Source organism: Bufo gargarizans, chromosome 2 (assembly GCF_014858855.1).
Source record: "Bufo gargarizans isolate SCDJY-AF-19 chromosome 2, ASM1485885v1, whole genome shotgun sequence".
NCBI classification, from domain to species: Eukaryota; Metazoa; Chordata; class Amphibia; order Anura; family Bufonidae; genus Bufo; species Bufo gargarizans.
In genome coordinates, this window is record NC_058081.1 from 315,287,011 (window position 1) to 315,311,961 (window position 24,951).

At 43.0% G+C, this 24,951-nt stretch overlaps 1 protein-coding gene across 1 annotated transcript in view; it reads right to left on the reverse strand.

Moving 5' to 3' along the window:
• CEP290 (centrosomal protein 290) overlaps window positions 1–24,951 on the reverse strand; it is a 173,127-nt gene that overhangs the window by 91,476 nt on the left and 56,700 nt on the right. Inside the window, exons 20-26 of the mRNA XM_044280491.1 lie at window positions 19,797–19,961; window positions 19,215–19,364; window positions 14,163–14,278; window positions 13,920–14,022; window positions 10,765–10,995; window positions 2,326–2,499; window positions 482–593 (exon numbers count right to left, since the gene is read on the reverse strand). Of these exons, the coding sequence (XP_044136426.1) occupies window positions 482–593; window positions 2,326–2,499; window positions 10,765–10,995; window positions 13,920–14,022; window positions 14,163–14,278; window positions 19,215–19,364; window positions 19,797–19,961 (1,051 nt within the window). The remainder of the gene's footprint in view (window positions 1–481; window positions 594–2,325; window positions 2,500–10,764; window positions 10,996–13,919; window positions 14,023–14,162; window positions 14,279–19,214; window positions 19,365–19,796; window positions 19,962–24,951) is intronic.

Below are 24,951 nucleotides of genomic sequence, written 5' to 3' on the forward strand. Positions count from 1 at the left end.
TTTATGTTTTTATAAATGGTTGGAAACATTTTTGGCAGCCAATACGCATACCGTCTGATGTCGTGATCTCTGGTGGTAACAATCAGTGTTTTTAAAAACAAACTGCTTTCTAGGATTTATGTTTTTTAATGGTTCTTTTTGACAGCAAATATACGGATCTGAAAAATGGCTGATGCCATTTTGAGAAATTTGCCCATATTGAATCGCTAAACATTCTGATTTGACCTGAGTTTTGGGAAAAGTCAGGTGGAATTCAATTTGTTCAGCATCGATTCGCTCATCTCTAGTCATCAATATCTTGGTTGCATTATACACTTTAAAGTAACATCTGGACACGCGAAATTCCCCCACCCCAAAAAAAAAAAAAAAAAAAAAAAAAAAAAAACCTTGCGAAAAGTGATAAAAATGGCAAAGATAGAAAACAGACTGTGTGAAACCAGCCTAGATAGGAAAGCACAACCTCAATATCAGTGGCACATACCGAGTGCACCGGCGTGTTCCCAGGCTTGCTCCAGAGTGTTGAGTTTCTCTTTAGTAATTTCCAGTTCTTTCACATAAGAAGTGATCTGCGACTGCAGTGAAGCATTTTCATGCTGTTTAGAAGCATAAAAGAGATAAAAGAGCATATTTTCCGGTTTCTTTTGCACAATACAAATATCCTTGTTGTAAATGTACATTTTAATCCAACACTAACCCACTACATCCTAATGTTAAATGACAGATATTTAGACAAAGACACCTGGGTTCTTAGACTACACAATGGAATATGTATCTAGATTTTATAGGAGATACGTCGCTCATCTCAGACATTGATGGCATATTGGTAGGAGCAAGGAGCAAGTTCCAGAGGTGGGGCCCGCACCTATCTCCAGAATGAGGTCTCCAAAGTGAAGAAGGAGAGGACACTCCGCATGGGCAGTGTACTCGCCATTCAGTGCTATGGGAGTTCTGAAAATGGCAAAGCAAGCAGAACTCCCATAGCGGTGAATGTAGAGTGCACCAAACATCTGCGTCTGCTCGTCTATTTTTGGAACCCCCATAGTGGTAAAGATGGCTGCACTTGCTCTGTGTGCTCTCTTTCAGTTCGGGGGTCCCGTTCTGCAGATAGCAGCAGGTCACAGAGGGAAGGCCTGCACCTATATTACATTGATGGCATATCCTAACGATGGGAATACCCCTTTAACAAGTCAATAGGATAACATTTAAGCTGTATCTAGTTTCTACCATTAGGCAGGGGCCATATGGGTCCAGTGAGCTGCCTACCAGTACACTATGCTATTCTGTGTGCCCAGTGGCAGGTAGATATCACTTTGAAAGTGAGCATTTAATGGGGTGTCCCAACATTAAACATGAGGTCAGTACAATGCAGCATGAAAAGCAAGTTACTTTGGTGTGAGCCATCTCCTTTACTTCACTATATTGGTGCCCGTGGAGTAATTGTTACTCTATACGTCCTGCTACTGCTGAATGAACTGCCATCAGCCAGACCTTCTTTTTTTTTTTTAAGCTGTGATAGTTAGGCCTCATTCAGACAGCCGTCTGCAAATCCGTTTTTTTATTTATTTTGCGGATTAGATGTCGTCCCATTCACTTCTATGGGGCCCTTTTCTTCCATTACACAGTTCAGCAAAAAAATGAAATATGTCCTATACTTGTCAGTGAAAATCAGGACATAGCCCTATTGAAGTCTATGGATCAGCAAAAAAAAATACGGAATGCAATCTGTTTTTTTTTTTGTGGACATGCTAAACTGTCCGCAAAAAAAACGGATTCGCATTTTTGCGGACAGCATACGGTCGTCTGAATGAGCCCTCAAAGGGAGAGAGCTGTAGACGCAAAGATACAGGACCCCCCCCGTCCTCCCTCAAGCTGTGACAGGTAGGGACCTGAAGCAGAAAGGACACTCCCAGAGCTGCCAGCTTTAAATCTAGCAGAGCAATTAGAGCAACAAATGGGCACAGCTCTGGACCATGTGAGGTCCAGGGCTGGTTCTAGCTTTATGAGAAAGAGATTGTCAGACTATATGGTCTCTGATTTTCAGTCTTTACATAACAATATTGGCAGATACACTAAAAGTGCAGTGGACAACACAGGAGGCACTAGGCTAAAATAATAATAATTTCAGCTTTAGAATTTGCAGCACTCAATTTCTTATCATTTTTTACGGCAAATAAACACAACCTTCGCATTATGACTTTTCTAAAGTTTTCTAAACTTCCCTTTTAAATGGTTTGAGTGCAATCATTATAACGTCAAGGTTTTTAAGGAAGCCATCAACATTCTTTTATTTCAACAACATGTTGACAGCATGTTCATTTAGCATACCTCTAAGTGCTCTAGGTTAGCAGTCCTTTGTACAAGCAAATTATCCTTCTGCAGCATGTCCCTGTACTTGGAAGTGAGATCGTTGTATTGTTTGTTAGCAGCTTCCAGCTCTGATAAGGGAACACTGCCATCCAAGGCTTTTTGTAAAGAAGTCACTTTAAAAGCAGCAATATCCTATGCAAAAGAGAGAAGTTATTGAACGTGAATAATATGCATATTGACTGATGATCATTTGGCACGCCGCTGGACGTTTATTGTTGAGCTTAGGGTACTTTCACACTTTCGGCAGGACGGATACGACAGGCTGTTCATCCTGTCGGATCCGTCCTTCCACTATTTCGCCGTGCCGCCGCTCTGTCCCCATTGACTATAATGGGGACGGGGCGGAGCTCCGGAGCAGTACGGCAGTTCACGGTGAGAGGCTGCCGGCCAGAGCTCCGCCCTCATCCCCATTATAGTCAATGGGGACGGAGCGGCGGTCCGGCGAAATAGCGGAAGGACAGATCTGGCAGGGTGAACAGCCTGTCGGATCCGTCCTGCTGTAAGTGTGAAAGTAGCCTTACCGTACTTTACATGTTAAAGATTTTATTGCGGACATACACTCATTCATAAAGAAAAAAAATACGCCAAGAAGGAGTTGTTGGAATCAAATTAAATGTTCTATGTGTGAATGTAATGCTGATAGGTCAGTGATTACAATACAACTGTTGGGCAGCCTTTAGTCTAGACACAAGATGAGATACGGTTGGATATGGAGACATACAGGGGCCGTATGGTATCCTGCAGCACATTTGCCCAAAGTGTTACAGCTGGGCCTGTACATCCTGCACACTCATAGGTTCCCGAAGCTGGGGTCCCAGCTGGTCCCATAAATGCTCGTTTGACAATAAATCTGGTGACCAGGCAGGCTGAGGAAGAGTTGCAATCATCTGGTGGAAGCATTCCTGGGAAATACTGTGTGTGGGCGAGAATTATCCAGTTGGAATCCCTACTATGGGAAGCAACACATGTGGCTACAGGATGTCCCGCACATTTCACTGATCTGTTAATGTCCCCTGTATCACTACAAGGGGTGACTGTTGTATGCGATGTCTCCCCATATCAGCAGTTGGGACAGTGTGTTGCTCTACAGCGAAGGCAGGATTGAAGCACTCATCACGAGGCTTCCATACTCGAACCTGGGAGGCATTGGATCTCAAACAGAACCTGGATTTGTCTCTAAAGACAATATGGTTCCAGTCCATGGGAGATCAGTTTTCTCATTCACAACATCACTGGAAACGAAGGCAACGGTGGCTTGCCGTCAGTAGCAGGACATGTAATGAGCATCATGACACCAAATTTATTTCTGCTAAGTGCTTGGAAATGGGGTGTGTAATAAAGGTGTCACCTGTGTCTGGATGGCGAAAAAATGAAACTGAGGGAACTGCTTATGCTTTTCGATGGATCAAACAATCCTCTCTACCAGTGGTCCGTCTGGGCTGTCCGGAGCCTGTTCGCTGTGTATGCGTGTCCTTGTGTAATAACTTTTCCCAACACCTCCTAACAGCAAGGTCGGAACTGCCTAGATGGTGGCTAGTTCGTCTAAAAAAACACTCATGCTTCTCTTAGTCAAATGATGCGTTCCCTTTCAAAGTCTGTCAACTGGGAAAAATGTCTTAGAGTGTGTAGTAAAGGAATGTCTAACCGTCAACATTCTCCCACCAAGAGGTATACTACCCAAAAGTAGCCTCTGAGAGGCTTTTAATAGGGCAGCGGGGGAAGCACTGACCCAGTGTCTAATCCGACCACACCTGTAATCATTTACATACCTGTATGCCACGTTGTGCAGCGATCCAATATTTGTTTGGGTGTGTAACTTTTTTTTTTATCAATGAATGTATAAGGATAACTAACCAGCAATATTCTACAGTAGCTGTTTAATTAGTTTAATTGCTCAGAAGTATCCATACCTTTTCTATGACGCGCTGTGTGATGTGATCGCATTCTGACCGCCAACCCAGAGCTTGTTCTCCAGTGTAGACAGGAGGTCAGTCTGCCCTGTGTGCCTTACTTCCTGTGAGCTATAGGATTACATTGTGATCTAGCAAGTCCCTCCTAGTGATCTCAAATACCTCCTTGGAACAAGAAGGATCAGCACCACTTAGAGACCTTGCATTTGCACTTCTTGAGATTGGAACCTCTCAAATTAGAAGGAGGCCAGTTTGGTCAAACTCAAGTTTAGAGTGGGGGAGGTGAACTGTATACAATAAAACCTCTTTGAGAAAACCATCCAAAATTAAAAATGGTCCTCTAGACATGGTTATTATGCAAAGTTTATGACAAGATGAAATCTTATTAAAAATATTGTAGCCAGGTCACAAAATCCATTCAAGAGGCAGCTAAATTTTTTTAGTAGCTATGCAATAAAAATTCCAAAGAAATATATATATAAAAAATAAATTAAGCATTGTGCATGTTAATGCAAAGGTCGACCAACAGCTGTCTTATATTTATGGCCAATTTTAAATGGGTCCTCACAAGGATACGCCAATACATTATGATAGTTGGGAGGTGAGACCCCTGAGACCCTCAATGATCCTGAGTGTTTCTCTGTACAGCAGTACTCATGACCACCCAACTGTGAAGGGCACTGTAGTAAGGCTCAGCCACTTGAAAAGGGTCTGTGAAGTTCCCATGTGAATTTCCACTGTGAAGGGGTGAAGCGCTAAATCAGTGCTGCAGCCCCTTTATTCTCAGGATTGGGGGCATGGCGGCACATCTTACTGTATGTTATGCCATGACACACAACATTACACAATGGCCGAGATATCCTCAAAGGGACTTTTCGAAGTCAGTTTAGCTTGAGTCTGTGGTGCCAAAATTTGTGCTAAATTTAGAAAAACAGTACACAATATTTTTATATTTTGGTGCATTTTTTAAAATAACACTTTTAGCTAGAGATGTTACTTCAGGCTTTTCCCCGCCCCCTACTAGACTGAGATTGCTCCACTTTTTGAAAAAGTTGCATTTTATAAACCTGGTGTACACCTACTCTCACCCATTTTGTTAAATGTGGTGAGAGTGGTGTAAAATCGCAAAGCGCCTGTGACTTTTCTATAACAGAAAAACAGCATACAGGGATTGATAAATCCCCCTATATGTGTAAGATGAATAGGTATAGCTCTATCTTCCATTGATCCAGAAGAACTTGGTAAGAATATCTGTTAAGTCATCTCCTGCCATCCTGTGACCTGAGCATCTACCTCCAGTAATAATTTAGCTATACAGATAAAGATTTGTGCATTTAGCTTTAAAACATAGATGGTTACAGATTGTTTACAGTAATGGTAAAAAGGGTAAACTTGAAAGTGCTGTCCCCTTACAGAGTGATTAGGGAAAAGTTGTAGAGAGCGATGAGGAGAAAGCAAAGCTATTAAATATCCTTTTCTCCACTGTATTCAATGAGGAAAATAAACTGATATAACGCAGAATGTATTAGGAAATTCCCCATTAAAAGTTCCCTGTCTGACCAAGAAAGAAGTACAGCGATGTCTTAAAAAGATTGAAATAGACAAATCACCGGAACCAGATGGCATGCACCCCCCCCCCCCCCCCCGTATATATAAAGGGGTTGTCCAAGCTCAGTGCTGAACCCGGATATATCCCTGTTTCCACCCAGGCAGTTTATGCTCCGATGCTCTCCTTTGCCCTGCACTGAATCACACAGGGCAAAGGCTTTTTTTTTTTAGATCCAGTGACTTATCGGGTTCTCCATGGGTAAGCTAAATGGAGGCTTCTGTCTAGTACCGTTCCCGGTGATGTCACCGGCACTAATGGGCAGGCTTTAGAGGTGCCCTAGAATGTAAAACATCAGTCACCAGGAACGCTGCTAGGCAGAAGCCTCCACCAGTGTTAGAAATATATAACAAGAAAGCACTTTCCATGTGCGAAATGCTCGGAAATTCATATCGGGGGGGGGGGGGGGGGGGTGCATGGGTGATAATGGACAACCCCTTTAAGGACTCTATAATGACAGGGAATGTTTAACAGGATTGGCGCTTAGCAAATGTGGTGCCAGTATTCAAAAAGGGGTCAAAAACAGAGCCAAGAAACGATAGGCCGGTAAGTTTAACATCTGTCGTGGGTGAACTGGTTGAAGTTTTTTTTTTAAGAGATGCTATCTTGGAGTAACTCAATGAAAATAAGCCAATAACACCGTATCAGCATCACTTCATGAGTGATCGGTCATGTCAAACTAATATAATCCGTTTTTATGAGTAGGTAAGTTCTAGACTTCAGCGGGGTCAATGGATGTCATATCTTGACTTCTCCAAAGAATTTAACACATAAAAGGTTAGTATATAAAATTTGAATGCTTGGACTTGGGGAAAATGTCTGTATGTGGGTAAGTAACTGGCTCAATGATAGAAAACAGAGGGTGGTTATTAATGGTACATACTCAGATTGGGTAACTGTCACTAGTGGAGTACCACAGGGGTCAGTGTTGGGCCCTAAAATCTTCAATATATTTATTAATCTTGTAGAATGCTTGGACAGTAAAACTATAAATTTTTGTAGATGACACTAAACTGTGTAAAGTAGGGCTGCAGTAAACGATTATTTTAGTAATCGAGTATTCTATTGATTATTTTTTACGATTAATCGAGTAATCTATTAAGAAAAAAATAATAGACTGTTTTCCTTTATAAAAACTCAGACCCCCTGCCATCAGTCCCCAACACCCTTTGTTCCCCACTGTGCGATTAGCCCAATTGCATCAGCTCTCCCCACCCCAGTGCCATCAGCTCCCCCTCACCCCAGTGCCATCAGCTCCCCCTCACCCCAGTGCCATCAGCTCTGCCCCCTTAGCTCTGCCCCCCTTGTGCCATCAGCTCTGCTGCCATGCTCCTCCTGACACCCGGATTGCACAGCGTCACTGGTTTCTATGACGCTGTGCACTCCAGGCGCCTGTCCTTAGTTGCGCCCCACCCCCTCGGTTTCACCAACTTACCTTTCCAGCAGGGGCGCTGCCGACACTCCATCGTTCTGCGCTGCTCTGCTCCTGACGTCACGCAGTGCATCAGGTCGCGGCGTGCGTACGTCAGGAGGTCAGAGCAGCGCGGGACCATGGATGTACTGTGGAGTGTCCGGAGGCCGCCTGCTGGAAAGGTGAGTATTCCAAGCGCAGCGGGAGTATTAGCAAGCGCTTCACTCCCGCTCCGTGGTCACATGACACAAACGAATCTTCGATGCTAAAAATTTGCATCGAGGATTTTTTTGTGTCTAATTATTTGATTTAATTATAATCGTTTATAATTGTAATTGTTTCAGCCCTAGTGTAAAGTAATTAACATGGAAGAGGACAGTATACTGCTACAGATGGATCTGGATAGATTGGACGCTTGGGCAGATAAGTGGCAGATGAGGTTTCACACTGACAAATGTAAGGTTATGCACATGGGTAGGAATAATGCAAGTCACCAGTACATATTAAATGGTAAAACACTGGGTAACACTTACATTAAAAAGGACTTTTTTAATGAACAGCAAACTAAGCTGTAGAATCCAGTGTCAGGCACCTGCTGCCAAGGCCAATAAGATAATGGGTTGCATCAAAAGGGGCATAGATGCCCGTGATAAGAACATAGTCCTGCTACTTTACAAACCACTAGTCAGAGCACACATGGAGTACTGTGTACAGTTCTGGGCTCCTGTGAACAAGACAGACATAGCAGAGCTGGAGAGGGTTCAGAGGAGGGCAACTAAAGTAATAACTGGAATGGGGGGGGACTACAGTACCCTGAAAGATCAAAATTAGGGTTATTCACTTCAGAAAAGAGACGACTGAGGGGAGATCTAATTACTATATATAAATATATCAGGGGTCAGTACAGAGATCTCTCCCATCATCTACACTGACCAAAAATATAAATGCAACACTTTCAGTTTTGCTCCCATTTTGCATGAGCTGAACGCAAACATCTGGAACATTTTCTACATACACAAAAGACCCATTACTCAAATATTGTTCACAAATCTGTGTTAGTGAGCACTTCTCCTTTGCCAAGATAATCCATCCCACCTCACAGGTGTGGCATATCAAGGTGCTGATTAGACATAATGAATATTGCACAGGTGTGCCTTAGACTGCCCACAATAAAAGATCACTCTGAAATGTGCACAGTTTTGCCTTACTGTCAGTATCTGGTGTGGCCACCATTTGCCTCACGCAGTGCAACACATCTCCGTCGCATAGAGTTGATCAGGTTGTTGATTATGGCCTGTGGAATGTTGGTCTGCTGCTCTTAAATAAGTTGCAGAATATTGGGAGGAACTGGAACACGCTGTCGTATACGGCGATCCAGAGCATCCCAAACATGCTCAATGGGCGACATTTCCGGGGAGTATGCTGGCCATGCAAGAACTGGGATGTTTTCAGCTTCCAGGAATTGTGTACAGATCCTTGCATAATGGTGCCGTGCATTATCATGCTACAACATGAGGTGATGGTTGTGGATGAATGGCACAACAATGGGCCTCAGGATCTCGTCACTGTATCTCTGAGCATTCAAAATGCCATCAATAAAATGCACCTGTGTTCATTGTCCATAACATACGCCTGCCCATACCATTACCCCACCGCCACCATGGGCCACTCGATCTACAACGTTGACGTCAGCAAACCGCTCACCCATACGACGCCGCACACACCATCTGCCCTGAACAGTGAAAACCAGGACTCATCCGTGAACAGAACACCTCTCCAACGTCCCAGACGCCATTGAATGTGAGCATTTGCCCAATCAAGTCGGTTATAATGACGAACTGCAGTCAGGTCCAGACCCTGATGAGGATGACGAGCATGCAGATGAGCTTCCCTGAGACGGTTTCTGACAGTTTGTGCAATTTTTTTTAAATGAAAACCGATTGTTGCTGCAGCTGTCCGGGTGGCTGGTCAAATTCTTTTGGAGATGACTTATGATAGAGAAATGAATATTCATTGCACGGGCAACAGCTCTGGTAGACATTCCTGCAGTCAGCATGCCAATTGCACACTCTTAAACGTTGCAACATCTGTGGCATCGTGCTGTGTGATCAAACTGCACATTTCAGAGTGGCCTTTTATTGCGGGAAGTCTAAGGAACACCTGTGCAATATTCATGCTGTCTAATCAGCACCTTGATACGCCACACTTGTGAGGTGGGATGGATTATCTTGACAAAGGAGAAGTGCTCACTAACACAGATTTAGACAGATTTGTGAATATTTGAGAGTAATGGGTCTTTTGTGTATGTAGAAAATGTTTCAGATCTTTGTGTTCAGCTTATGCAAAATGGGAGCAAAACCGAATGTGTTGCGTTTATATTTTTGGTCAGTGTATTTATACCCAGGACTGTGACCATGACATGGGACAACATCTGTGTCTGGAAAGACGGAGAGTCATTTACTATCCAGAAGTAGACCTATATTAGGCGTATTTCTGGCGCAGATCTCGGCGCCGCAATCTGTGACTTTTCCCTATTCACATCAGGTCTAAATGTAAGGCAGCAAGGGAGATGTCTTACATTTAGACTGGCGCACGATACGCTTAAGTGATGTAGAGGCCGGTGCCTCTTCATAACTTTGGAAGATCCACTGCCAGCTATGGGGCTTTTTTAAGACTGGCATCTAAAACACCAGTCTTCACAAATGATCCCCAAGGTTTCTACACAAACATAGAAGAAGATTCTTTACTGTAAGAGCAGTGAGACTATGGAACCCTCTGCCTGAGGAGGTGGTAATGGTGAGTACAATAAAGGAATTCAAGAGGGGCCTGGATGTATTTCTGGAGTGTAATAATATTACAGGCTATAGCTACTAGAAAGGGGTCGTTGATCCAGGGAGTTATTCGGATTGCCTGATTGGAGTCGGGAATTGTTTTCCACTAAAGTGGATTCTACCTCAGGTTTTTTTTTTTTTTTGCCTTCCTCTGGATCAACTTGCAGGATAAAAGGCTGAACTGGATGGATGGATTTCTTTTTTCAGCCTTATAAAACTATATATGTATGTCAAAACGCTGATTTGGTTAATATGGTAGACAGAAACGAAAAAACAAAGTTAGAGATCTAAACTGAAATCAATCAAGCCTGGATGTTTACTTATCTCCCAAAGAAGTGAATGGAGAGAGCCACCTCTACTCCGATGTCTAGCCCTGTTAATCAAGGGGAAGGGGGGGTGCAGAGAACAGGAATGCTACAGGAGCAGTGCTCCAAGGACTCAGCCCTGCCCCATGGGGCTCCAACTTACTCATTTTTCTATGAATAAAAACGCAAATATCTCTGCAGCTGTTTAACATACAGACAAAGGAAGTGAGTCGTTTAATCAGCATGATCAACCCTACCAGGCAGTATGCTGGTCTTATAACCTTGATCATGCTGACAGAGGCTCTTTAAATAAATGGGGACTTTTCTCCACTACCTTATATCTCTGCAGATAGCCAATTCTTTCTCCCACCGTAGCCTCCATATCAGACATTTCACTCTTCAGTTTGTCATTTTCTTTTCGCAAATGTTGTTCCATTTCCATTAATGTGGTGTACCTCCTGGTCAATGACTTCTCATTCACGCGCAGAACAGTCATTTTTCTGGAGTTTTCTGCCAGCAATTTTTTAATCTCATCTGGCTCCATCTTGAGTGCTTCTAGCAAATTCTGTGGTGTACAATAGAGGAAATGCACAAGAGCATTAAATAAGCTCACTGTGGGGATTGTGGGGACTCGCTCTGGTAGACAGGATTAGCGGACGCAATATAGAGGCAACAACAAGTTCTTTGGATCAAACAGTTCAGTGTTATATTCACACTTTAGGCAAGTGACAAAACAAGCAATCATAATCAAACAAAATGTCATCTTTCAGTGTTGACAGTAATACACACCATGCGGCAATTCTGCCTTAAAGAGTCCTTGCTGATAGCAGCACCAACCTGTTTTCATGCCAAACAGGTAGCAAGCCTTCATCCAGACACAAGGCTCCCAGATCCCAACACAGAGACCTGGCTTCTGAGCCCAGCTGCCTATTTAAGGACAGCCAGGTGCTGCCAAAACCCGGACTGGCACTTAAAATCCGGTCCGGTATTTGACCTCACCTGGCTGTACATGAGCCCAGCAGCACATGCTAGGAGGAAAATACCTGTTTTGCCAGACCAAACCTCTCACTGTCATAGAATGCAAACGAAAAACCGCTGTTTAATAATTTAAGTAACTTCATAATTCATGTATTTTTAATTGTAACAGTCACACTGAAATTGGAAAATGTATCCTGAAAGTGTCACATTTTTTTGTTCAAACAATATTCAATTTCATTTTATGCTACGTTACTGTATGCTTTCTCCTGTCATTTGAACTTAATGATAAGTAAACAGAAGATACATTGGCTCACACTGTTTGTCAGTCTGATGTTCAAGTGGGTACCAGGCAGCACTACCCCATGGATACATAGCACATCCAAATTTTAACCAAATACACACAAGTACAACAAAGATTTGTGTCTGTTTCAGGAGATTTTTATTTCATAAGCTCAGCACAGATTCATGAATATTGCCACTTGTGATTAACTATATGATGCAATGTTTCATTTAAAAGACCCTTCAAAAGGAAAGTGTTAAAGCGAACCTGTCATCAACTTTATGCTGACCGTACTGAGGGCAGTATAAAGTAGTGGCAGAAATGCTGATCTCAGCGGTGTGTCACACATCAGCTAAAAGTAAGTGGTTTCTGAGAACCAGCATCATAATCATTGCAGCCCAGGCCTTAAAAAGAGTCAAATCTACCTGAGAAGAGTCATAGTTATTCATTAATTTATAGTGCCCTCAGTACGGTCAGCATAAAGTTGCTGACAGGTTCCCTGTAACAGAGTTTTCCAGGAGTTCAATACTGATGTCCTATCCTCAGGATATGTGATCGGTGGGGGTCCAACTCTCGACACCCCAGCCGATCAGCTGTTTGAAGAGGTTGCGGTGCTCTTACGAATACTGCGGCCTCCTCACAGCTTACTAAGCACAGTGCTGTTCATTGGATAGTGTCTGGCCTAGGAAGAGGTCATGATGCTCACCAGAGCGCTGCAGCCTTTTCAAACAAGTGATCAGCGGGGATGCCGGAAGTCGGACTGCCATTAATCAGATATTGATTACCTATCCTGAAGATCAATATCAAACTTCCGGGAAAACCTTTTATATAAGCTAAACATGTTAAAGGGTATCTATCAGCAGATTTGTAGCTATGAAACTGGCTGACCTTTAACATGTGCACTTGGCATCTTTGTTGGTCCCATGTTTATATGTGCCCGAATTGCTGAGAAAAATTATATTTTACTATGCGAAGGTGGCTCTAGGAGCAATGAGGGCATTGTCATTACGACATTCAACTCTGTCTGCAACTGCCACACTCTCTGCTCTTTGATTGACAGGGCCAGGCAGTGAAAACATCATAACACCAGCTCCTGTCAAAGTGGAGAGGGCGTGGCAGTTGCAGAGAGAGCAGAGCCTCTAGGTGTAATGGCAAGGCCCCCCATTGCTCCTAGAGGCTCATTTGCATACATGAAAACTTAATTTTTCTCAGCAATGTGGGCACATATGAACATAAGACCAACACAGATGCCTTCAGTTGTCAAGCGCACATGCGACAGGTCAGCCAGTTTCATAGGTACAAATCTGCTGACAGATGTCCTTTAAATCAAAAATATAAAAATAAAACACTTGAAGCAGACACAAATCTTTGGTGTGCTCTTCTACTACTTCACTTGACTTTCTGCATATTCACGAAACAAACCGTCTTGTTGATATACTACAGAGAACACAGGAGTTGAGCTCCTGCTGATCAGCTCCACTTTCAGCGGGCAAATAGACGTGGGGTGTAAGGATCCTTGTGTCCTCCTGTAAACCGGCTAGAGGAGGAGGAGGCTCCTGCTGAAGCCAGCTTGATATAAATCTAGCAGAGCAATGAATGGAGAGATCTCTGGATCCATGTGAGGTACAGGGCTGGTTCTAACTTTGTTAGAAATAAACTGTCATCTCTTTACATTAGTTATGCAGGATTCCCCTACATAACGGAAACGGGACGGATCCGTTTTGCAGCCCATAGACTTCTATTATGACGGAATGAATAACGGAATGCCTCTAAAGTTATTCCGTTATGCATTCCATCATGTAATTGCGTTATGGTTTGTGGTAACGGAATCCATAACGCAATTCAGTAAATACCACAACACGAACCCGCACAAGAACTCCAAAATATGAAATTTGCTCATTCCTAGTCATGACTAGTATCACTGACCTGGGCGAGTCTAAGCCCTGTTCACTTCAATGGGGCTTAGCCGTTCCCAGGCCAGTGGTACTACTCGTAACCTCACTGGGCTTGTGGGAAACAGCACCGCTGCCTTCTCCAACAGCTGATCGGTGGGGGTCCCGGGTGTCAGACCCCCGCTGATTAGATGCAGATATTTTGGCCAGTGGATAGATCATCAGTTAGAAAAAGCTGCAGAACCCCTTTAAAATAGTGACGGTCATGAGATGAGCTGCATTGTACTGCCAATACTACCTCCTGCATAAATCACATTAGTAGTGGTGGACAGGACTTACCGTATATTCCTTTACTTGTACTGTGTCCTGTTCTTTTTCACTTTCCAATTTTGAAATATCTTCCTTCAGTCTTTTTATGTCCACCTGAAAAGATTCTCTTTCACTGCACAGATAGAAGCAGCAGAAAAAAATTTAGTTTGAACAGATAAACACTAGCAGGTCTATAGCTTTAAACAAAGACACACAACTGTTCAACCTGCCAATATATAAAATGCATAATCTATTCAGTTACATCCCATTTACCTCTCATATTCCTTGTAGATGAGCCCCTGTTGATGACGCATCACTGCAAATTTTCTCTTGTATTCTTCTAGCGCCTCATCCAGTTTCACAAGTGACTTTTCTTTAGACTCTACTTCCTGAAATAAAATATAAAAGACATGTTAGGATAATAGATTCTTATAACGGTCAAAGGTAACTTATCAGTGTGCAGGAATACACGCACAAACCTTAACATCAGAATATATTTATCAATCTGTGAAGGGCATTAGAAAAGACAAGCTGCAGTTTTCCAAATTTAAAAGGGAATGTGCCTCTAATTATTTGCAGCCACTTAAAACCAGATATTGACACATTTCCTTTTTTCTGACATTTTTATTTTCAGATTTTAGATTTTTTAGGAGGGCATTCATCTTGCCTGAGATGTTCTTAACAGCATTTATTGTCTTCTATTGGAAAGTTATCTACACATGCTGTGTAACCTGAGAGAGAGAGGTACTGTACATTAGTACACTACTTCGGGTTTTTTCGGCAATATATATACACGTTGTCTGGCGGGTACTATCTCATTCCATAAAGCACCTAGTATGCGTAGTATGTGTGCAGAGTATTGTAGGCCAGGCAATGACCCTCTGGGTTTCTAGGAAAGATATTCAAATTAGTACTCCTAGAGGTGCTCTTTATCATTAAGGAGACCTAAAAAATATACATGATGAGTATTGTATGCCAGGCGACACTACTCTTGGTTTCTAGGGAAAATATATGCAAATTTGAAAAAAAAGCAAATTTTAATATCTTTCCCACAAACCCAAAAGGTATGCAAATTAGCTTTCCTGACAAAACGGAAAAGGGATATCCTGTTTGTTACAAGCAAAATTAAGATATGCAAATCTGCATCTATTCTTCCCAGAAAGCGGGAGCAGTGTTGCCTGGCATATAATGCTTATAAATATATTTTGGTCTCCCTAATGATAAAGAGCATTGCAAATAGTACTCCCAAAAGGGAAGTCAGCTAAGCAAGGCATTTTTCTCTTGAGACATTCTAGTTCTTTTGTCCTTCTGAAAGGAGACCTAATTTGCATGTCTCATTGAGAGAAGTGTAATCCTGGGTGGGATATTCTATATCCTGTTTTGGCTGGAGAACTGGACTGCACATCTCACTTTCAGTTGAACATTACGTGTGGATAGTCTCTCTCCTCCTCTAGACTCAATTTTATTTGTTCAGGCTTTTTAGGGAAAAAAAATTGATTTGATTGCAGAAATGAAAAATCTGACCCAAAACAAATTTGAATAAATTTGCTCATCTCTAGTTAAAATCCAATTTTTGTTTGGAGAGCTCAGGATGAATTCCAAACTGATAGAATTGATTTGGTAGTCTCTAGTATTTATACTTATACATATGTCATTGTGCTTCATAGATACATTTTCTCCTAATATTGTTTCCGCAAACTTTTTGGTGGTAGCCGCAAACTGATTAATCAGTGCTTTTAAGATTTTTTATCTATTGCTGTGCTTGCATCCCCACATAATGCTTCTCTGGAAAAGAGACATGCAAGCTAGTTTCCTTTCCAAAAAGGAAAGGAATATTGAGTGTCTCATACCAGGAATCCAGCTGTTTCTGTGCAACTACCCTTTAGAGCTCAGTAAAGAAAACTTGCTTGGCTGCCTGAGAGGCCTTGGTTGGGGTACTATTTCTTTTTATGGAGGGTTTTATGCATTAGGAATCCAGTAAATGTTCGTCTGGGAAAAAATATATAAAAATTAGCACATCTTACTCCTGCTGGCATGAGATTGGCTTAGGAAAGCTAATATGAATATCTTTCCCAGGGACCTTAGAAGGGCATTGCCTGGCCTACAATACTTTGTACATGTACTATGCATACTAGGTACTCTCCATAATGAGAATGAGAAAGCCAGTGTAGCATACTAGTCTTTCAAAAAATAAAAACAACTTTTACAGCAATTGAAACATATTTGATTTGCGAAGAAATCGATTTATACCCCAGTCAAACTTTTTCCAAAATTTCAACGAATCGGACCTGAAACGTATTGCTACAAATTCGATCATCTCTACTGTCAATGCATAGTTAGCGGGGCACTTACTGTATGAATTGGTGGTCCACTTTCTATCACATGATATCCTATACAGTATGGTAATAAATTCAACAGTACACACTCATGGGCAACAGTTCATACAAGATCCCAGTTTATGATCCATACTCCATAATCCTTAGGTGTCAACCACCTTGAATATCTTTTATTGGCATGCAGAATGTTTAATAGAACATGTGGTATGCACAGTCTTCTTTCATCCTGGCCTCCTCACACTCAACGCAATGTTTTAGGAGAAACCGCCCGTTGGTCATGCGTATGAAAGGCAGAGGATACAGGGTTTAAATAGGTTCTCTGGGAATAACTTAAAATGGTTGCCAAATACCAGTCCTAGAGTGGGAGCAGGGCTGATTACCTCCACTTGCAGAGCTGCTTTGTGGCGTGAGAGGCATCAGTACACATTACACTCTGGCATATTCTATCTATTGGTGAGTTTCCAAGTCCGGCTTCTCAGCCATGATGACATATCATAGACAGGATTGCATAATTACTACCAATTGTAGTGCAATGAAGTGAGGCTCCACCCCCTCGGCAGCTCCGCAAGTGGTGGCAACTAGGGATGAGCTATTCAACTTCGGATGGTATATCCAAAGTCGATTCGCTAAAAACGTTGTTGTAGTACTGTACGAAATTAGAAGGTATAGGCTCTGATGAGCCGAAGTTATTACTTTCCGAAGTCATGCAAGATTTTGTATAATAACTTCAGGAAATAATTATTACTGTAAAAAACCTTGATACCGAACTCTGGTTCAGTTCCTAGTGGTACCTTGGTAGCGGGAACTCCATAAAGTATTACAACGAAGATTTTAGCAAATCGACTTCGGATGTACCATTCAAAGTCGACTAGCTCATCCCTAGTGGCAACCAGTCCTGCTCACATTCTATGATAGGTTGCTGGCTGCCATTTTAAATAATCCCCAGAGTACCCCTTCAAATAGTATCACAACGCTATATGAAATATGATTTAATAATGGTTGATATTACTTTTATTGGAGAGTGTTCATTTTAGTATAATATTTGGCGTTAAAAAAAGTCAAAACCACTTGAGGGATATAATAAAATCCAGTCTGAATTAGAAAGAATTATTGACAAGTTGAGAGCTATTTTACTTGAAGGAAGTCTGCCACCAGCGACCTCCCTATCAAACTGCATAGACAAATAGCTTTTTCTTAATATGCAGGTCAGGATCACAACTTAGACTCAGTATGTGAGCTTAAAGGGTCGCCCAGATTTTAACATCAACCCCCCACTCTACTACTTTGAGCCACAGGGTTATGCTAAATCCTTACCTGTTCGCTATCTGACATCCACATCTAAGGGATATTGGCTGCCACCACTTGTCATATTAAATGGTCAAGACAAAAACTAGGTTACTGCCAATTAGCTACTCCAACCCACTACTCTCTCTGGCATTCACAGGGTTACCACACAAATATACATAATGCTTCTTCTGAGATCGTGAAATTATTTAGAATAAAGTGAGGTTTTAATATCTAAAAGGACATTGCGTACAAAAAATACAGTTATCAAAAGGTAAAAATACAATGCAACAAATAACTGTAAAAGTGAAAATAAAAAGCATACAAGAAACTGAACTTAATACGTTATGAGACAATAGTCCAGTTGCATGGGGGATAGCAGGAAAGTCGGCCAGATCCTCAAACGAGTTTTCCCTCAAAGAAATGACAACTTGCTACAGAGACACATACACCTTAAGAAGGTCTGCAGATTCACAAGTTTTATGAGGTCAGTGCTTGGCTCAGAATCTGTCCACTAAGATATATATTTTTGTGGGCATCATAACAAGTTTATACCACTTTAATCCAACCCATCAATGTTCCGCACACATGCACATCAAACATGGAGTGGTTCAAGACGTTCTTTAATTACCACATCTTGCATAGCCCTGATTGAGGTGACTTTAACATGCTGGTGGATGGCCCAATTCCAATCATGAGCAGCACACTAGCCAAATTATGGATTAGGTCCAGTATTTGTTTGATGAATATACATCTGTATGGTTTTTGATACATGACCCCTTCTGCAGGCCATGGTCTCCACTCTCCTCTACCTGACCTTTTGAATGGCTCCACCAGGTCAAGCGGCTCTGAGGACATCTCAAATACTAAGCAGTGGCAAAGCAGTTATTTTCAGTCCCCCTAGGGGACTTTAACATGCGATCATCTGACTGCTTTTCTCATAGATTGCAGTGATTTACCATTGCAATCTATGTGAGATTCACTATGTTTCTATTAAGCCCTGCCACTGGCAGGGCTTGACAGGAACTTCACAGGCTTTGAGCGCTTTTATATAATCACTCTGAGGGATGGGTTGGAATATGCATCTTTATTATGTCTTAATAGATTTTATAGAATTGACTGTTCTGTTTGGAGTAGGATGAAACCCGAATCAGACATGGCAGAGAAATTTTTAACTAGTGTTCTTCTTATTGTTTGATCTTATATAACTTATATGCTAGGAAGTAGCACACGCTATAATAAAGTATAGGTGGCACTCTAGAAAACTCTGCCTGGCAGTCACGTGAGGGGAGGTTAAATGTCTGTCCATTAACCAGGAAGTATAATGGAGCCAGGTTGGGGAGGCATGGAGTGGTAAACAGGTCATAAGCCATTTTGCAATAAAATTGCATGCAAGTGTTGTAAATTTGTATAGTATGATAATCTGGCCACTCTTAAGATAAAGTCTCCATGAAATAACTTCTTTGAGCCCACAATTCCCACCAAAGTGATCTTTGAACACATATACATGACTCGTTAAAGGACCATTTTTGGCAAGATTTTCCTTTTGAGAGCTAACTACTTACAATGAAAACATATACTTAGGTTTGGCTGAAATAGGAAGAAAAATATCAGTTTCTCTGGTGCAAATTGAGCCACAAATATGGCAAATTTGGCTTAGTAAAAATGATAAGGTTCTACAAATGAAAATGCTCTTCTAGAATACCTGCAGAAGATGCAAGAGATACTCATTCATAGAACTGATAAGATTGGTGCTCGATAGAGACATTCCGTCAGGAAGGTTAATAGCTTTGAACACAATGTTGGCGCCTTCTGATTGACGAAGAAGTGTGACTTCATTTTCAAGGTGTAAAATCTAGGAAATAAAGAGACGTTATGGTCATTTTTCCAAAACAAACGTTTTCTAGTAAGATTGCAAACTCTAAAACAAACAGTGCTCCCTATAGATGGGTACCTCTGGTTTGGCGACATCCATAGTCAAATCTCAAGGCCCGAAAACAGGACAGATGGAGGCTTACAGAGATGGCTATGTGGCATTGCCTATAAGATTTAAGCTAAATCTCCACAAGGAGAATCAGAACCCATGACGACGATTTCCCTAGGTTTGTGATCATTCAAATATTTAATCTTTAAGTATAAAAAAAAATGCAGAAACTAAACAGTATTTAAAAAATGAAGACTTTTGGTACCATAAGGAAGATCAAGCTATCCAATAAAAAATAAAACAAAGACAAAATCGTGTCACCCCTTGGTACATATCGATGGTTTTGTGTACACATGCACATACCTTCTCATTAGCTTTAGCCAACAGGTTTGAAAAATTTGCAGCTTCTTTCCTCGATCCTTTCAGTTCTTGCCTTATCTCCTCGTTTCTACCAGTGAGTTGATCAACCTGGGCTTTCAGATGTACACCGACATCAAACATGCCGCTGGTATTCTTTGACTCGAAAGCCTAAAAAAGATTGATTTACACTTTCAATCAGAACTCAATAACCGGATAGTTTGAAGATTGTACTTTTCTTAGAGAAAAGTCTTCACACGACCCATTACATTTCCTGCACATATAAGATGTTGACTTTTCAAGTTCAAGAGAGTCTCCATCTAGTATCATCTAAGCAAGACAATGTTAGTACAGACTTCCTCCTCTAAACCACATCCATGTGAGACAAGAACATCCAAGAGAATGTAGTATCTGGTGATAAAAGCTATAATTTACTGCTGGAGGCCTAAAGGTAGGATAGTGTGCATATAATTATGGACTATCCATGATGCATTTTAATTGTGGATTTCTGTGATTTATATCTCAAAGTGCTGGAATTCCTATTATGCTGCATTCACCATTTACCGCTGCCCAGCAGCTTCCAGGCACCCGATTAGGATCAAATACCGAGCCTGAAGCAAGTGTTTGCTTCCAATATGGCTGCCTCCATGTAACGTTTTATTAAATAAATCAATACAATATTTAAAAAAAAAACAAAAAAAAAAAAACACATACACATCGTTAATTGTCTATATACATACATCTAGCTAAAAAATAATATAAAGATGTAAAGTCTAGGACTTATTCTCTCAATACTTAGGGTATGTTCAAGTAGTGTCTTTGGACAGTGGAATTTTAGCATCAATTTGGTACAAAAAAGCCTCTGGTGACTGTGTGGAATCCGCCTCGGTTTAGGTCTGTGACTGCGCCAAGAAAGAACACACTATAAACCACAGCTGCACGAACAGCAGAGGGACCTCCGAATGGGAGGTGGATTCTATGGAATCGGGCCAAATTCTGACTGCAAAAGCGACTTTGTGAATGGGGCTTAGCTGCCAGGGATGAACTGGTTTTTATAGCTCTGTTGGACTACTTAGAAAAAAAAAGAAAAAGAAAAAAAAAGTAGTTTGCTAAAGAACACTCAACATTAAAGGGGTAGTGTGATCTACATGATAACCTCCACATTGCCCCTATAGGCATTTAAATAATAAAAAGTTTACCACATAAACCAGCACAGTATTTACAGAACCGTACTCTTGTTTGTGTTTACAGGCTGCAGCAGTGAAAAGGTTATATACGATATTTGACAACTGCAGCCATCTCAAACCCTATACTGCTGAGGCCAGTAAATGGCTGCAGTGGGGATGTGCAGTACATTATATGGTTTTTTTCACTGCTGCAACCTGTAAACAGAAACCAGAGGTGACGATTAAAGGGAATCTGTCACTAGCATATTAGCAAAAAAACATTTTTAATGAATCCATGTGTAATAAAGTACCTTATTTCCATATGTCTTGTTCTTCCTATTCTGTGTCTTGTCATTTCTTCAAAAAAACGCTTTTTATTATATGCAAATGAAGCTGTAAGGAGCCCAGAGGGGTGTTATTCTTTGTCCACGGTGCCCAGGAACGCCCCTCTGAAGTGCCGTGCCCGCCTAAATTTGAAAAATAACAACTCCTCCAAGATCGCCTAAATCGCCTCCCAGAGGCGAAGCTAAGTGCTGCTCCCTCCCCCCCAGCACAGCGCTCTGCGGCAAACACCCCCGATCCTCCTCTCGTCCCCATCTGAAATCCCGCGCAGGCGCAGTGCCGGCGATCGCCTGCGCGATTGTCATGGAACCATGAACCAGACGTACAACAAGAGATAAGTGGAAAATAAGAAGGTTTTATTGAAGAGCAAGCCGTAAGCAAAGTCCGAACGGATGGCTAAACCGAAGCAGGGTCTTGCGGAGACAGAGGTCAGGAACCAGAAGGGTAGTCAGACGAAGCCAGGAACAGGAACCAACGGGGTAGTCAGACGAAGCCGGAATCAGGAACCAACGGGGTAGTCAGACGAAGCCGGAATCAGGAACCAACGGGGTAGTCAGACGAGGCCAGGATCAGGAACCAGAAGCAGCAGCAGTCTTGGAAGCATGTGAACACAGGAGGACCAAGCAAGGAACTGAAGCCACAGACCTCCTATATATATATGAGCTAGGCATCCAGCTCCTCCCAGTGGGAAGGAGGAGCCGCAGGGTGGGAGGCTACAAGAAAACCCAGAAACCAAGATGGCCGCCAGCACATGTCAAACGAAGGGAACAGCAAGGAGGTAAGACCATGACAGTACCTCCCCCTCAAGGGCCCCTCCTCCGCGGAGTAAGGAACGGTTTCTGAGGGAAGCGTGCGTGGAAGGCTCGGAGCAAGACAGGAGCATGGACATCTGCGGAGGGAACCCAGGAACGCTCCTCTGGACCATAACCACGCCAATGGACCAAAAACTGCACCCGGCCGCGGACCAGGCGTGAGTCCAGGATATTGCTCACCTCATACTCCTCACGATTGCCCACTTGGACCGGACGAGGCCGAGGAATCGAGGAAGTGAAACGATTACACACCAGTGGCTTCAACAGGGAGACATGAAACACGTTGGAGATCCGCATGCCAGGAGGAAGCGCAAGGGCATAGGCTACCGGGTTTACCCTGCGAAGCACTCGGAAGGGACCAACAAAGCGAGGCGCCAGCTTGGGAGTGGGCACTCGAAGGTTGAGGTTGCGGGTGGACAACCATACGCGGTCTCCGACCTGGTAGGAAGGAGCGGGCGCTCGTCTGCGATCAGCCTGGAGTTTCTGGCGCTGCGCAGAGACCTCAAGGGACCTCTGGATCTGTACCCAAGAAGCACGTAGGACGGAAAGGTGATCCTCCACAGCCGGAATATCCTGGGGAGAGAATACCTCCGGTAACACGGCAGGTTGGAACCCATAATTGGCCATGAAGGGAGACGTCCCAGAGGAAGAGTTCACCGCCGTGTTCCTGGCAAACTCAGCCCAAGGCAGGAGGTCAACCCAATTGTCTTGGTGATCGGAGACATAGCAACGAAGGAATTGCTCCAAGGCCTGATTGGATCGTTCTGCGGCCCCATTGGACTGAGGGTGGTAGGCCGAGGAGAAAGAGAGATGAATCCCCAACTGGGAGCAAAAGGCGCGCCAGAACCTGGACACGGACTTTGCTTACGGCTTGGTCCTAATGTCATGGAACCATGAACCAGACGTACAACAAGAGATAAGTGGAAAATAAGAAGGTTTTATTGAAGAGCAAGCCGTAAGCAAAGTCCGAACGGATGGCTAAACCGAAGCAGGGTCTTGCGGAGACAGAGGTCAGGAACCAGAAGGGTAGTCAGACGAAGCCAGGAACAGGAACCAACGGGGTAGTCAGACGAAGCCGGAATCAGGAACCAACGGGGTAGTCAGACGAAGCCGGAATCAGGAACCAACGGGGTAGTCAGACGAGGCCAGGATCAGGAACCAGAAGCAGCAGCAGTCTTGGAAGCATGTGAACACAGGAGGACCAAGCAAGGAACTGAAGCCACAGACCTCCTATATATATGAGCTAGGCATCCAGCTCCTCCCAGTGGGAAGGAGGAGCCGCAGGGTGGGAGGCTACAAGAAAACCCAGAAACCAAGATGGCCGCCAGCACATGTCAAACGAAGGGAACAGCAAGGAGGTAAGACCATGACAGCGATGATAAGACGACTGAGGGCAACAGCCCAGTGACGCTGTTGAAGCTGTTGCCCTCAGTCGTCTTATCATCGCGCAGGCGATCGCCGGCACTGCGCCTGCGCGGGATTTCGGATGCAGGCGAGAGGAGGATCGGGGGTGTTTGCCGCAGAGTGCGGCGCTGGGGGGGGGGGGGGGGGCACTTAGCCTTGGCTCTGGGAGGCGATCTTGGAGGAGGAGTTATTTTTCAAATTTAGGCGGGCACGGCACTTCAGAGGGGCGTTCCTGGGCACCGTGGACAAAGAATAACACCCCTCTGGGCTCCATCAGCTTCATTTGAATATCATAAAAAGTGTTTTTTTGAAGAAATTACAAGACACAGAATAAAAAGAACAAGACATATGGAAATAAGGTACTTTATTACACATGGATTCATTCAAAAATGTTTTGCTAATATGCAAGTGACAGATTCCCTTTAAAGGCTCAGCACTAGAAACGGCAGGGGGCTAAGGCTACTTTCACACTAGTGCTTTCCACTTGCACAACTGAGATTCGTAATAGGATCTCAATAGCGGGGGGAAACGCTTCAGTTTTGTCACCATTCATTGTCAATAGGGAAAAAACTGAACTGAATGAAATGGAGTACACCAGAATGCATTCCGTTAAGTTTGGTTGCCTTCCCATCGCGGACAGGATAAAGCGGTAAGCAGCGTTTTTCTGTCCGCGATGTGGTGCGGAGCAAGAAGGATCCGCCCTGACACACAATGTAAGTCAATGGGGACCGATTTGTTTTCACTGATGCAATAGAAAACGGATCCTTCCCCCCCTTGACTTTCAACGGAGTTCATGACTGATTCGTCTTGGCTATTTTAAAGATAATACAACCGGATCCGTTCATAACAGATGCAGATGGTTGTACTATCAGTAACGGAAGCCTTTTTGCTGATCCATGACGGATTTAGCAAAAAAACGCTAGTGTGAGAGTAGCCTTAGCGGCGAGTATATGTTTACTTACTATTTTATCACATTTAGGGGCACTGTAGGTGTTGTCCCCTCAAGGGTGTGTTCACGTCTCCGTTGGAAACTCCATCAGAAATATCTGATGAAAAAGGCCTGCATACAGAATTATTTTGTCTGGTAAGATGTCGGACTCCCAAATGGACATCTGATGGACCCCATTATAATCAATAGGGTCAATTCAGCGCTGTTCATCATGTACCTGATGCAGAACTTCCTCAGTTTTTGTTGTTTTGCTTCTATAAAAGGAGCAGAACTACATAAATCACTAACGGTGATGTGAACACTGCCTTGAAGGGGCTGTCTCATCTGGAAATGTATGGCATATCTCGTGTCTCGAGAACAGAGCCCTATCTCATGCTGCCGTGAATGTAGAGGTGGCCATGCATGTGCAGTTTTCTCCACTTCTATGAGACTTCAGAAAATAGCTGAGAGTGCTTACGTGCACCGCCATCTCTCCATTTACGGCAGTG